The 15,972-nt window shown below is 44.2% G+C and overlaps 1 protein-coding gene across 1 annotated transcript in view; it reads left to right on the top strand.

The window, feature by feature from the left end:
* Nucleotides 1-9,533, top strand: part of RASGRP1 (RAS guanyl releasing protein 1) — a 59,848-nt gene extending 50,315 nt beyond the window's left edge. Inside the window, exons 14-17 of the mRNA XM_084774968.1 lie at nucleotides 388-424; nucleotides 947-1,099; nucleotides 4,382-4,761; nucleotides 6,663-9,533. Of these exons, the coding sequence (XP_084631094.1) occupies nucleotides 388-424; nucleotides 947-1,099; nucleotides 4,382-4,761; nucleotides 6,663-6,797 (705 nt within the window). The 3' untranslated portion in view covers nucleotides 6,798-9,533. The remainder of the gene's footprint in view (nucleotides 1-387; nucleotides 425-946; nucleotides 1,100-4,381; nucleotides 4,762-6,662) is intronic.
* The last annotated feature ends 6,439 nt before the right edge of the window (nucleotides 9,534-15,972 follow it).

The following is a 15,972-nucleotide window of genomic DNA, read 5'->3' on the forward strand; positions in this document are numbered from 1 at the left end:
AGGGCAGGTGTGACCAGAACGTATCATATACATGAGAGAAATCATCCAAAGAACGATTTTTTAATTGTACTGAGTACTTTTTAATCCTCCGTCCAAACCCAACTCATAGTTTCCTCCAAGCCCAGGTTTCTAACCTACGACTGCACACTCAGTCCTAACGAGCCTGTTGGTCTCGGTTCGTCCACATCGGGTCTGCACAGTGCTGGGTCGTACAGAGCTCTTGCCGACTTGACACATCAGGTGTCCTTGAGCAGCAGCTTTCTGTCAGAGGGCTAGGCCAGGAGAGAGCCACCGAGGTCTACCCACTTGGTAGGAGTGAATGCTAAGGTGCGGTCTCACACCAGACCGATGAATGACACGTGGCGCATTGTCTGCTTTGCCTTGTAGCTCTGGGGAGTGATCAAGCAAGGATATCGCTGTAAAGGTGAGTCTCGTCTTAAGATGAGTACCTTAAGAGGGAGTGTTGCCAGCTGGGAGAGGGATGTCTGTAAGAACAGTCAGGCCGTTTCTTTCCCTCTACAAGACCCTCTCTTTGCTTTGGTTGCTGTGGAAATACAGATGGCTATGCACCATGTAGAGGCATGGAAGGACAGGTCCTCAAGGAAAGGGAATCACTTCTGGGTAAGCTTACTAAAGGCCCAGGTCAGTTTTTCCTTTTATCAGCAGATAGCTCAGGACCAAATGTGTCAAGTCAGCAACTCTTCTTTCCAAGATGAGGGATGCTGCTTGATTCTAGGACTCACTGATCCAGTGACGACAAGCTCTAGGGCTTCCCAAGGGGATTAAGAAGCAAGAGCTGGCATTGCCTAGATCCATTAGGAATGTCAGGCATCCTAGTTCCAGAGGCTAGACCAGCCGGGTCTGACAAGAAAGCACTTCATAAATTTGTTTATGAGAGAGATGCTAGAGAAGTGAAAGACTTCTGAGCATGGTATGTTGTCTGCAGACTGTGGGATGAACTGCCACAAACAGTGCAAAGACCTGGTAGTGTTTGAGTGCAAGAGGCGGACGAAGAGCCCAGTAGGATCCACAGAGAACATCAGCTCTGTGGTGCCAATGTCCAACCTTTGCCCCCTGGGAACCAAAGATCTGCTCCATGGTAAGTAGGCACTGGGGATGTTTGGATGCTGGACAAGTTTGAGGGGTAAGAAAGATCACTTCATGATTTCTATTTCCAGTTAACCTTGGCCTCAATTGCTATGCCATGGCTGACTTGTCATGGATTCTAATTCTCTGAGTGTGGTAACAGAGCAGAAGACGGACATGAAAGTCACCAAGTGCTACTGGGCACCTGCACCAAGTGTAGATACTGACTTCTTACCATGAGAGCATCTCATGTTGACTATATATGATTCAAGCCAAGGATGAGGACGGGGGATAAAATGAATGAACATATAACACACATAACATGAAGTATGAAAGTAACATATTATTAAAAAGGGATAGCTGTGTTCAGCAGCAAAGACTAGCATCTCCATAGCTCAGAAATGTCCCAAGAACATAATGTTGGTAGAAGCTGAAACCACTTTAGAAACAATATTAGTAGAACTTGCAACCATAGGACTTCTTGACTCTGTCCCCAGAAGGCAGACACAGATTTAATTTCTACCGTGTACCAGAGACCACTATGCATGACAAGTGCCCAGAACAGACTCAGTGCTAACAACCGAGGAAGGAGACTTAAAAAATAACCTGACTGGCACTTAGGGCTGGCAGCAGAAAATAGGTGTGGGGGCGAGGGGGTGGGGAGATGCATTTAATCCCAGCACTTGGGAAGCAGAAGCAGGCAGATCTCTGAAGTAGAGACCAGCCTGGTCTACAGAGTAAGTTCCAGGACAGCCAGGGCTACATAAAGAGAAATTCTGTCTCAAAAAAACCAACCAAACAAACAAAAACAAACAAACAGACCAAAATAGAAGCCTCAAGATTTGCTCTATGGATTTCTGTATGTCTGGGATTCCATATCAACAATAGAGGGGACATAACTTGGGACCTTTGATTAAAGTGTGACTGTGTTAAGGGCAGGAAAATGGGAGAGAGGGGATTTCAAGATGGCTGAAGATAAGTGCCTGACACGCCTCTGCTTCTCAGTGGGTGGATGGCTCAGGAGGTTAAGGAGCTTGCTGTGCAAACCTGGTCACCTGAATTAACTCCTTGGAACCCACATAAAGATGGAAGGAGAGAACTCAATCCAGAGTTGTCCTCTGACCTACCTACCTACCTACACACACACACACACACACACACACACACACACACACACCTAACATTTACAACTTGTTTTAAAAAAAGAACCAAAGCAACAGATATATAAGCACATTTTTAGACTGAACAGGAGAACAGCAGACTAGGGAAAGTGTAAGACTTAGAAACCCAGAGTTGTGTGAGAAAGAAGCACCTTGACACAAGATGGCCCAGCTCCACAGCCCTGGGAAACAGTTTCCTCTTTGCAGCATGGAACCGAGAGTGTCCTGGCAAACTTGTCAGTGGGATGCTTAGAAAGCTAGCTAGTGGGGAATCACACAACCCTCATAGGCTTTTACATAACTAGGTTACTAACTTGAGATCTGCCCAGTAGCCATCTTTGGAAAAGAGTTTGTGATGTCTTAAGAACGTGCCCTACGCAGAGGCAGTCTGGACACAGGACCTGTTGTCTGACTTTGGTCAGCTTCACAGGTTAGAACCCCTGCTTCTTCCCCTCTCTGGGATTCTAAAGGTATTCCACTGGACTGGTCAGCAGGAAATGGACCTGTCAACCAACCATGGTTCTGTGGAGTGTGACTCAGCAGCTTTCAGTCAGATTTGCTGAAGGTCCTGCATTGTACAGGATGCATGCTGTCACATGAAAGGGAAAAGGTAAAGAGTTATGAAGACACCCAGGGCCTTTCTCTAGCCTCTAGGCATGCACACAGGCACAGGTGCATGCCTCTGCACCCCGCACACACACACAGAAAAGAATCCCTTGTTAAGTTCCACAATAAGAAAAAAATACAAGAGGTAGCATGATAAAATAATTTAAAAATGTAAAAGTATGCTCAAAACAGAACAAAAAGCCCAATACAAAAATGTTCCTTACATAAAATCACTTTATTCCCTAAGCCAGCATTTCTCAAAGTGTGGGCTATGGCTCCTTCAGGGGCTGAATGACCCTTTCACAAGGATCACATATCAGATATTTACGTTATGATGCACAGCAGTAGCAAAATTATAGTCATGAAGTAGCAATGAAAATAATTTTATGGCTAGGGGTCTCCATGACATGAGCAGCTGTATTAAAAGGTCACAGCATTAGGAAGGTTGAGAACCACTGCCCCAAGCTCTGGAAAGTAGGATAATTTTGTCTCCATTTAATGAAATAAACAGAATCGAAAATTGTTTATTCAAGAGTGATGTATAAACCTAATGACTTTGCATAGAGCTCGGAATCAGCGCCGAGTCTCTGCACAATACAGACTGGGATGCCCTCCAGTTTATCTTCCTGCCCACCTCAAATGCATCACCACTCCTCTACTTTTTCAGGAAATGACTCCTTCTAGTTAACATTTCCAGGCTGTGTCTTACAGATATTGGCTAAAAGAAGACCAAATGGCTATTCCGTCTTTACCCCTGCAGTAGCAGCTAAGGGGATGCATTTTAGAATACACTTCCACAAAACTAGTCTCAACAGGCATCTCACCTTTAGTCTGTACCAGTCACACAAGGGAGTCCCACAGAGAACTCTGCCACCTATCTGTGAGAGTGGCACTCCGCATACCTGCCTGGATCAAGCTTCCTAGTAAGTGCCCCTGAGCCCACAGAAAGCATCCGTGGGACATTCCAAACATTCCATCTATCTGTATGTTTATCCTGCCTTCTTTACAAGTGCTTTGAAAACCTTGCTACAGCGAGACAGGGGTTCTAACTTATTTACAGGGACAATAACAGCCTAGGCAACTTTTGTGCAAACAGGAAACTTTTAGGGCGTAGGGCGGGATAGCACAGAGGTTAAGAGCATGTGTGTTGCTCTTGTAGAGGGCCTGGGTTCGGTTCCCAGCACCCACACAGTGGCTCACAACCAAGGGATCCGAAACCCTCTTCTGCCCTCCAAAGGCACTGCCTGCATGTAGTGGACATACATACACAATACAGGCAAAACACATACACATTTTTTTAAAAAATCTTTTTTAAAAAGGTGAAAAAGAAAAGATGACCTTTCCTTGGTGTGGATGAATCCTGATGCAAACTCCCTAGTTTCTGCGTCTACTCATGCCTGACCCTCCGGTCCGAAAACAGCAGCTACTTGGAGTGCGGACCTCCTGAGATAAAGGTCTCATTAAAACAACCGCTGAGACTCTTGAGCTCATCTTTGTCTGAGGGCACTAACAAATGCCTCTCTCCACAGCACCTGAGGAAGGATCTTTCATATTCCAAAACGGGGAGGCTGTGGAGCACAGTGAGGAGAGCAAGGACCGGACCATCATGCTCCTCGGAGTGTCCTCGCAGAAGATTTCAGTTCGGCTGAAGAGGACTGTCGCCCACAAGACCACCCAGACAGAAGCGTTCCCTTGGCTTGGCGGCGAGATGCCCCCTGGTCACTTTGTGCTGTCTTCCCCAAGGAAGTCAGCGCAGGGTACTCTCTGTGCGCACAGTCCGGCGTCTCCGTGCCCCAGCCCAGTGCTGGTCCGAAAGCGGGCCTTCGTCAAGTGGGAGAACAAAGAATCCCTGATAAAACCAAAACAGGAGCTTCATCTCAGGCTGCGGACCTACCAAGAACTGGAACAGGTACCTCCCTCTCACCTGCCTTTCTCTTAGCTCTCCCATGGAAGTAAAATCCAATAGGAAAAACATAGGAGTGAAGAGTCAAGGCAAGTTGGTTTCTAGCAGGTTCAGTCAGCAGACAAGAAAAAGGAAGGAAGTTGCCAAACATAGATAATCGAAGCCATTTTCGTGTCAAGGAAGACACTGGCTTTAAATGTTTAATTTTACTAAAGAACGTTTTCCTGCCCTTTCCCCTCAGACATCTAGGTGTGTTTCCTGTTTGTAGGCCTGTCGGTACATAGCCCACCACCCACCTAGCTTAATGTGCATATCTGCACACTATATGGTGGAGCCACCACAAGGCTCAGGACGCGCATCACAGTTACTGGCAAGGTTCGCTCCCTGCCAGGCCCTCAGGAGAGGGGGAGAGCAGTGTGCTAGAGGGTGGCTGTGACTTGATTGGTGGCTGGAAGGGAGAACATGGTATCAGGACACCAGACAGAAAAAGCAACAGCTTTTCTAGAAGAAAAGATGTCTTTAGCCACGCTTGGGTTACCTCAGGAGTAGACACTGCCACGCCTTACCTTTAAGAACAATAAAAGAAATCTTAAAAAGCAAACATGACCCACGTAGAAGGCTTTGCTCTGAGACACATGCTTTGGGCTTTTTGTTTTTTGTTTTGTTTTGTTTTGTTTGTTTGTTTTGTTGGTTGGTTGGTTTGGTTTTTTGAAACATGGATTCTCTGTGTCACCCTGGCTGTCCTGGAAATCACTCTGTAGACCAGGTTGACCTCGAACTCAGAGAGCTCCACCTGCTTCTGTCTCCCAAGTGCTGGGATCTCATGCCATTTGTTAACCACTGCAACCTGGTTGGTCCTCTGTACAATGAGGAGTCCGTGGGGAGGCGTCAAATCGTACACGCCTATTAAAGGGGGCAATGTGCTTGTGGAAAACGATGTGAGAAATAGGTGCTTCTCTTTTCTCTCTTCTTTCACCTACATCACAGAAACCCGAGAACCAGAATTCCCTAGGAGCGTTTTACAGGAACAATCATGTGCCCTGCGTTTTTTCCATTAAGGTCCTGGATCTGTAGTCCAACAGTTCTAGCCACATGGAACAAATACAACTAGAACAGTATTTCAAAAAAGCCTGCGATAAGGACAGCCAATTACACATTATTATAGTTGATGTAGTAACTCTGAGTCAGCATGAGACCAAATTAAAACAGAGAAACTAAACCTTTAGGGTCAGATATGCCTGGGCTCTAATACTGTGTGTGACCGTATAAATCAGTCTGACACAAGGACACTTTCCTCAAGACCAGAAGCCTGGAAAATAACCAACGGCCACATAGTTAGACTACTGGCAATAAAACACTGACTCCTGGTTTGGGAGTGAGACAAAATTCTTCCATCAAAAAGGCATATTAGTTACAAGTAACAGTGTGTGTGTGTGTGTGTGTGTGTGTGTGTGTGTGTGTGTATCTATGTGTGTGTCTGTGTCTGTGTGCCTGTGTCCACGAAGGTTAAATTGACTATAATATCTATTTCACAGAGCTCTGAAGCTCTGATTTCATAGTTCAGAGCAGACCGAAACACAGAGCACTTTCTGCCAAGTCTGTGATGGCTGCTACACACTATGCAAAGGCTGTGTCTTCTTCCACCAAATTCCCAGGACTGGGTCGTTCTGTCTGCTAGTCACTCGAGTCTGTGATCTGATAACAAAGAATAATTGCTATTTGCAGATGCCTACAGTAATTAATGTGTTATTTTATACTCGCAGCTACATAACTACTTTGAAAATAGCTTATAATTCTTAACCACAGTGAATAGGAGGCGCCAATCAAGTACAATGCTCTTGATACTGTAACTGATTTGCTGTTCACGGCTGCTCTGTTTAACATGCCTGATTCTCATTTCCCATTAGGAGATAAATACCCTGAAAGCAGATAACGATGCCCTGAGGACCCAACTGAAGTTTGCGCAGAGGGAACTAGAATTCCTTCAGCTTGAGAAAAGCAATCACGGCTTAGCACAGATGGACCGCGGCGCTTGCTCGTAATCCACAAATTCAAGGGACAGATTCTGCAGATTCTGAGATCTCACTTTGAAACTGACGGCAGAGGTTCAGGCAACTTTAGACTAACTGTCTTTGAAAGGGGAAAGCCAGCCACTGTCGTCGGCGTCATTTTTTTTTTTTTTTTACCTAAAATATTTTTCATGTGAGTCATTGGTTTTCAGTCAGCTGACTCAAAGGGAAGAAAAACTCAAGCACACGAAGCCTCGAGCATTCATATTCAAACGGTTTTCTTTCTTTACTGGAACCAATACCAAACATGTGCTAAAATAAGACTACAGTTTCCTGATAGTGTCTCGGGCAGCCTGCTTTACTGATTCATACTCAGATAAATAGTCCCTGGAGAATATATCTGTTGCTCAGTTTCTGCAAACTGAGAGATTTCCTTTGTTCTACCCAAAGCCTGCTCATGATGGAAACAATACCCTAAAAGTGGTGACTTGAACATGCCTGCATTGTTTGTGAAAATGATCCCTACTTCACTACCTCAGATCTGATCAAGAGCCTCTCTCTCCCACCCCCACCCGTGTCCTTCACTTGTTCCCCTCCTTCCTTCTTTGCTTCTAGACACATCAGCATATCTACCTAGAATTGAGCTCCCAGAGATGCAGCCTGGCTTTACATCCAGAGCTTTTTAATCGGATTTGACATCCAATTGCAGGTCAACTCATAGCTCTAGGTCTTAGTCATCAGGAAATACAAAATGAGACTCGGGTACCCAGAAACAGCAATTCCCAGCTAATTAGCTAAGACAAACAACATAAACACGTTTGTCCAGATAGTCTTTCTATAGTGGATAGAATTAAGGACCTGTGGCTTTTTAAAAGAAACAGTCTGTGGACAGTGTTTAATTCTTCATGCTCTAGTTTATCTGTCGTCTTTTTTTTTTTTTAACTATCTTAAGGTTCTTCTTTGAACTGAATGAGTGCTTCAACTGTCGTTACTTTTACGATCTAGAAATAAGCTAATGGGTATGATGGCTTTCACAGCTGGCAGCGTGTACATATGTGTAGAATATGTATATATAGTATCAGGCATGCATGGAGCTTGGACTTTCTCCTTTAAAAATGCAAATGTGAACCAAACACCTTTTAGTCACTTAGACAAATTCACAAATATAGAGTTCTGTTCATTATAAGACAAACAGCTAACAACGTAAATTATACTGTTTTGCAAAATCATGAGTAACAGTCTCTGAACAGTTTATCATGAAGGTTAAAAAACAGTGGCTTTGTCCTGTTGCCTAGGAAGCAACTCACAAACTCTCTTGTCAGCTTCCTTTTAGCTTTCAAAACCATTTCATGTGATTGTGTCCTTTTTGGGAGACTTTGCTTCTGTGCTTGGAAAGCCTGGCACCACACTAACCTGTAATTTATATACAGGGAAAGCAACTTCCAAGACTATCATCTAACAAAATAAGTTCCAAACCTTGCTGTGTTGTCATGGCGGATGCCTGTAATCCCAGCATGTGGGAGGCAGAGACAGGTGGATCTCTGTGAGTTCGAGGCCAGCCTGGTCTACAGAGTGAGTCCAGGACAGCAAGGGCTACACAGACTAAGCTCCAAACCTACAGCCAACAGCACCAAGTCTGCAGAGGGATGTGAATTTTATACAGTGCTGCCCCCTAAAGTACTCAGACCATGAGCTTTCTTTGATGAAAGACCATTGCACATTTGCATACCTCTTTGTAGAGTTTTAGTGACAAAGAACTGGCTTGTGGTGAATGTCTCACTAAGCTTTAATGAACTAACTCCTTTACACAAAAATGTATCCTTATTCTACATCCAAACTCAGAAATTATCAAAGCATACCTACCACCTGGTTCATACACCTCTGGTAGGTGTATATATAATATGAAATAATTACATAGCATCATATGACTAATGACAGACCTCAACATTTCTATTTTTCACTATGGATATTTTTCTCTGCTGTGCACCAGTACAAGTGTATAGCTCAATTTAAAAAAAAAAAAAAAACACTGTCTTTTCCTTATTGCTCATCCCCAATATAGATCTCCCAGTGAGCTTTTATGTAAATAATCTGTAACATAGGAATTCAGAGGGCGTCAGTCATTTGTCACAGTGAGATGACATTACAGACCGCTGGCAAAAGGGACAGGAGAGACAGCAGGAGGCCATAGTTTCATCACAGCTGCGTAGTACAGTTCTGCAAGGACGAAGGGCATTTGGAGTCGGAGTTAGTCCTGAGTCCTGAGTCCGTGCAGAGCTGCAGGAGCCCGTGGCAGCTACTGATACCATCCGGAACAAAGTTTGGCTTATCACACCAAGTTTGGTTTATCGTACTGACTTGAAATGCTTGGGCAGATGGGTGTCTGCCAAGCCAAAGACCAATCCTGTCAATGAGCACCACTAGTGTCATTTCGCATCTTCTCTGTTGACTGACTCACCCACCCCTTCGCTGACCACTCGTGACATTCTGTCTAAAGGTGTATAATGTAAAAGCTGCAAGGAAACATGTACAGACTGTAAAATTTTTTGATACCTATTGTAAGTTTTCTGTGTCTAATATTTATATGATAAAAGACGTTTGGATCCCTGTAACTTCAAGGTCTCGTGTTCCTTAATCCCATGGCTATGCAGGCATTTCATTTGAATTTTTACTGTAATTCAAACCAAAACTACTCCTCCATTCTATTAACAAGTTTTCCCTGTGGGAGAGGAACCCTAGATTATTTGGCTTAAAATGTTCTGCCCTTTTTACAGAACGAGGAAGTAACAATGCAGCACGCCCCATCTTACAATGACCTCTACAAACATGAAGTCTGTAAAATATTTAACATTAATTAAAGGGCCCAAAGCTGTCACCTCCTGTGGCTTTTTAAAAAATCTTAATCCCACAGGTATTAAGGGAAGAAGATAAAGTTGGTAAAAGATGGCTCAGGCCCGTGTCCAGTCCCACTCACAGAAATTCATCTCTGGTCATTATTTGGACTGCTAAGAGGCACCGTGATGTTTTTTTTCTCCCCAATCAAATGTTTTTATTGATGGGACCATTGCAGAGGAGGAATGGCAGCCACTCAGGAGTTCCATGTTGTGGAACCTTTGAATGGGGGTGTCTGTTTTATTTCCACAGTTCTTGGTATTTCCTGTGAAATAATGAAGTCACTCTGACAAGCTGACCCTGAAGGAAAGGTGACAGTGCTTCTTATCCACTCCCGTTCCCAATCCACACATCTCACCGCAAACCCCGACTTCCTTACAAGGTAAATAAACCAAGTATCTCTGAGGAGATTTTTCTGGCTATAAATTCTTTTGACATTTTGTTCGCCCTTTGCCACAAGTACTGGGAAATGTTTCTGAATTTAATGCTCTGTATTTTCAATGAGATAAGCTTTTCTAAATCGCCAGTGTACAAAGAAACAGATAAATGCCTGCTTCCCTCGACACCAGCTCCTGTGGTCAGGCAGCACTGACCTCAGCCTACAGGAAGGTCAGTCACTACTTTAATTTGGAAATTTCTAGTAAGATCATGTCCACAAGCTGCTCCTAGGTGCCGTAGGCTGGACAAAGACATGCAAAGGGAGGGAGGGGAACAGAAAGTGTAAAAATAGAAAGAGAAAAAAAAAACATGAAATTTAAAAACCAAGCAACAAAGAGAAAGTATCCAAAAAGGTAATCGTTTTGAAGGGGCAGTGAAATGCCACTCATCACCAGTCCCCATGCATCCTACTCAATCCATTTATAGCATTCTCAAGTGACGACCTTCCACCAGAAAAGCCCTAACTAAGTCACCCTGTTGCCAGTCCAGGCATCAAATAGCAAATAGTCTGCAACCAAGTCTTGAGTAAAGACTTATCATAAGAATTTCACCTATGCCATTAGGGTACAGAGCTTCTCCTTGCAGTGACGCTCACAGGCTGGGCTCACAGAACCAGCTCCACCCCACTGTGACTGCACAAGTGCCTGACTGAGGAAAGCCTGCCAGTGCTTGCAGGAGACAACCTCAACAGCACTCATAAAAGGGACAAACAGACAAGCAAGCAACTCCCCAGAAGTAAACTAATATCTCTGCCATGTTCACACACATCTCTAGGGCTAAAAAGTTTTAAGGAAAGAGCAGAAAATACAGGTGATACCGCACTGTAATCCCCGCACTCAGGAGTCTGAGGCAGGGGGATTCCAAGTTTGACAGTCAAGCTGAAGAACAGCCTAGGCTGCACAGCAAGAGCCTGTCTCAAAGGAAGATGGAAAGTAGCTATAAATTGTCCCTGTCAACAACGTATGCTCATGAAACAGAGATTCAGAAGTTCAACCAACTCGCTTTTGCCTATCCTACAATATTTTACTCATGTATAAGTATATTTTATAAACATTTTACTTTTCAGAATACATAGCTACTGGTAAACATGTTTTCTTAATTACAGAAAGCTGTTTCAATTACCACAAATTAAAAAAAGAAAGAAAGATTTAGACACCAAAATTCTAAGTTTACAAGGGAGAACAACGTAAAGATTTTCTATCACACACTGTTCAAAGTGTTGACTTGAAGAACATGTCAGTGACTGTGGCACACACGGTACTTACTTTCACAATTTTACGATTATTTTAAATTTTACCACAGAGTTTCCTATGTGATAAAAAACAGTACACACCTATCAATTATCAAAACCCAGTTGTCCACAGATGATAAGTTGGTTGCTGTACACAAATACTGACCTGAAGCCCTCACTAAGACATTTTACAGAGTGAGCCGCTGTGGTGGAAGTCTCCAGAGTCCACCACATTGGATTTAGACCTCCTTGAAGGCACCCCTCTGGGCGTGCCTGTAACAGTGTTTCCAATGGAGTTTAACTTAAGAGAGAAAACCCTGCCTTAAAAGTGGATGGCGCCATCCTCTGAGCTGGGAACCCAAACCCAACGGAAGGGGAGGGAGGAAAAAGTCCACAGAGCTAGCATGCCTCTGCTTCCTGCCCACAGACTCAGTATGACCCACCATGTCTCCTGCCGCGACACAGCAAACCTGAACCATGAGTCTGGTGACTCCTCACAGTTGCTTCTTGCCAGGTAATCACAGCAATAAATAAATAAATAAATAAATAAATAAATAAATAAATAAAATAACCAACATGCCAGGGTAGTGCCTATTCTTGGCTGTCGACATCTGAAATCAACTAACACCCAAGCTGATGGGCACGCCTGTGAGGGATTTTTCCTGATAGGATCATTTGATGTGGGAAGAGCACCCTAAATCCAGATCTTTTAAGGTGAGAAGACCCCCAAAATCTCAGCCACAATGCCTCGCTGCAGCCTATATAAAGGCCCTGAAGAAGGAAGCTCTCGTTCTTTGCCTTCCTGCCCTCACACTCTCGGGCAAGTCCATTCCTTCACTGGTATTACAGCCTACATCTCTGAGATTTCAGCGTAATACTGAAGACTGGCTGAGACCCAGCCTCATGGATCCTTGCACTTCCGTTGGGAGACAGCTGTTGTTGGAACAGTCAGACCAATACTGCGTCTGAGTCACCGTTCGGTTGCTGCAGAGACACCATGATGATGGCAACTCTTAGAAAAGAAAGTATTTAATTGGAGGCTTGCTTCATTGCAGAAATTTAGTGCATTGCTCTTCATGGTGTGGAGCATGGTGGCGAGCAGGCAGGCAAGGTTCTGGAGAAGTAGCTGAGAGCTTTACATGCTGGGCCTGGCTTGGGCTTTTGAAACCTCAAGGTCCACTCCCAGTGACACAATTCCCTTCAACAAAGCCACACCTCCTCATTTCCAATCCTTTCAAACAGTCCCACTCCAAGCATTCAAATATTTATACTTTTTTTTCCCAGTTGTTTCTCTAGAGAATCCTGAGTAACACATGAGTGGGAATCATGGGGTTTTTGTTTGTTTGTCTGTTTGATTTTGTTTTGTTTTGTTGTTTTTTGTTTTTGTTTTGTGCGTGTGCGCGTGTGTTTGGTTTGGCTTTTGGGTTGTTTGGTTTTTGGTTTGCAGTGAGCCATGGCCATGTTAGTCTTGGGGAGAATTGTGGGAGGACGTGGAACTTTGGACTAGAAAAGCCACTGAGTGGTCAAAGCTTGGTGAGATGCTGTGAGAACTTGGGAGATTAAAGGATGATGCTGAGAGTTATGAAGATGATGGAGAGCTAGCTTGTGAAGTTTCAGAGGGAAGCAAAGAATCTACTTGGGGCCATTTTATGTTTTCTTTAACTAAGGATCTGTGGTTTTGGTCAGCTGGACTGAAAAATCAGCTGTGATTAACAAGTGACCGGGGCACCACTGAAGTAAATAAAACCTTTGCTTTACTGGGGCAATTCATGTTGGGTAGCTGAAGATAAGAAATTGGTGGTAAGCAGAGACCAGCATCACTGAGGTGAAGTCTTCTGGGAAGTGTTTCCTCAGCTGAATACACAGAAGCTGTGTTCCTGAGGTGGCCAAGGTTGTAACTCATGCTCGCAGCTGAACTTGGTCATGGGGAAGTCTCCCAGGTGGTACTACTGGCTTTGAAGGCATGAGGGGCCATGGAGAGCAGCTGAGGCTTGGTACTGTGTGATGGGACTGCAGCCTCTGAAGAGAGGCCAGGAGAGACTATCGGTGAATGCGAAGCCCAACTGCAGTAAGACTCCAGCAATCTGGAGATGCCAGTACCATGGGGCGACTGCCAACAACAGCAGCAGAAGCCATGGACTGAGCCAGCCTCAGCCTAGAAGACAAGCTGTGGGTGCTGAAGAGGGCCACGTCCGAGGAGTGGCCCAGGCCCTCAGAGATGGTCTGGAGTGAATCCTAGACTTTGAACACTGAGTTATTTATATTATTGGAGTTTGGTTTTGCTTTTTGGTTTCTTTGTGACTGTGCCCTAGTTCTCCCTTCCTGCAATACTAAAGTACTTAACTTATTTTGATTTCATACGAGCCCACAGATGAGAGATTTTGGAGTATTACAGCCACTTAGGATTTTAAAAGAAACTTTTGGTTCTTTATTTTATTTTTAAAGAGACTGAATTTTAAAGTGTCTGTAACATTATGAGACTTTTTAAAGTTTGACAACATTTTATATTGTCTTTATTAATGTGTGATCTTGGGGATGAACAAGAAAGGAAAGGTTGTGACTTAAAAGTGATCTCTTTGTGTGCCCAGTTGAAAAGGGGTTAATTGTGCTGGCTAGTTTTATATCAACTTGACACAAGCTATAGGCATCCAACCTTATTTGCAATAGTTCCTCCATAAGACCAGGCTGCAGGCTGGCAAATCTGTAGAGCATTCTCTTAATTAGTGATGGATGGGAGAGGGTCAAGCCTATTGTGGGTAGTGCCACCCCTGGACTGGTGGTCCTGGGTTATACAAGAAAATAGAATGAACAATTCAGTAAGCAGCACCCGTCCACAGCCCCTGCATCCATCCTGCCACCAGGTTCCCACCTAGTTTGAGTTCCTGCCTTGGCTTCCCTCAATGAACTGTGACTCAGGATATGTAAGCCAAGCAAACCCTTCTCTTCCCAAACTGCTTTTGGTCATGAACGTCATCACAGCCATAGTAACCCTAACTAAGACATCAGCTCTATTTCTTTTCCTCTTGACACTAAGAGGAAAATACAAACCACTCACAATAGCATAAATACTAGACACTTCTTCTATTTTGTAAAATAGAATTAACAAATTAGGGCAGATCCACAAGAATATAAAGGAAACAAATCTATTTCTTTCTGTTATAGTTTATGTGTTTTAATCCTGAACAAAATACCAGTTTACAGTCTAAATTCAGTGTTCAAGAAGTAGTGCTTGTTCTTGTGTCTTTATGAATGAACGACGTCACCAGGGTGTCTCCTTTCTTATTTCTCATCTGAAGGCAAACAAATCTTTGAGAGCTAAAGTCATTTCCACTCAAAGTACTCATGGCCTAGTACCAGAATCTGAATTCACAACTCCTGATCGCCAAGCCTTTGACTGCTCCAATGACCCTATCGCATGTCTGGGTTGGCATTTTCCAAGGATGCCTTACCGATACGCTGACACACTGACACTAGAGATGATGGCCTCAGTCCTGCAATGCAGCCTGCCTTTTAGGACCTGGTATCTAAAGTGAGGGTATTCTGTAGGAACAGGTTGTTTCTCACAGCATCATGTGACGTCAGTATGTACCTTTGTTCCTTTCAAGTAATCCTGATCTCATTTCCACCTCTTTCACTGTTTTGAGAATTTCACTCATGAATATAGTGTGACTTGATTAATTCTACTCTCCTCCCCTACACACACACACACACACACACACACACACACACACACACACACACACACACACCTTTTCCTTCTCAACTTCGTATACTTCTGGTTTTGTTTGCTTGCTTTTAAACTGAGTCCACTTAGAGCTGCCTCCCTGTGCAAGGATTTAGAACATCGACTAGATGCCTCACATACCTGAAGAGAAGTGGCTCGCCCTCCCCCAACAGCAATCAATTGCCAATAGCTCCTCAGCTAGGGGGCGGGACTTGATGACCAGGAGGTCATGAAGACCTCCCTTTGGGGGCAGTCTGGTGCTGCTGCGTATTTAAATGCTAACTACTAGCCTCCAAGATCTGGTTGCTATCCAGCACATACAGCGAGTCTCCTGTACAGCGAATGATGTGTAAAACTGTACTCCCTTATTATCACTGATTGGCTAATAAAGGAAGGCTGCAGCCTGTGGCAGGGCAGGAGAGAGGTAGGCTGAGCTTCCGTTCCTGGGCTGGGGTTCTCAGGTAAGGACCACAAGGCCAGGAGAAGGAAGAATGAGAAAGTGGACATGGCCTGATGGAGCAGATCCAGCACAGAGAGGATGACTTATTAGCAAGCAATTTGGGGATTACCTAGGGAGTAACCAGACTAGCTTAGAAATTCAGTTTAAACTGTACCTTCCCAGTTATTGTGCTAATGCCATTTAAATAAATTGTTAGGTCTCCATCTTGATTTGGGGGGTGTCGCTAGCCTGGTCTAGAACAGCCCTCAACAACACCTCCCAACTCCATGCTGAAATTTTGTCTGGCTTGGTTCGGCAGTAGTTAAAACTTGTGCGTGCTGTCACATCTGCTATGAAGCCACATGTGTACGTGCTCCGCTGTGTCCAGAAAACACCGCCTCTAGTTCTTACAGTCTTTAACTCAGCTATTCCATCAGTCACACAGGTTCAAATCCAAACAAGCCACATACACAGTGAGATAAAG

Source organism: Acomys minous (assembly GCF_964271855.1).
Source record: "Acomys minous genome assembly, chromosome: 3".
In the NCBI taxonomy this organism is placed as follows: Eukaryota; Metazoa; Chordata; class Mammalia; order Rodentia; family Muridae; genus Acomys; species Acomys minous.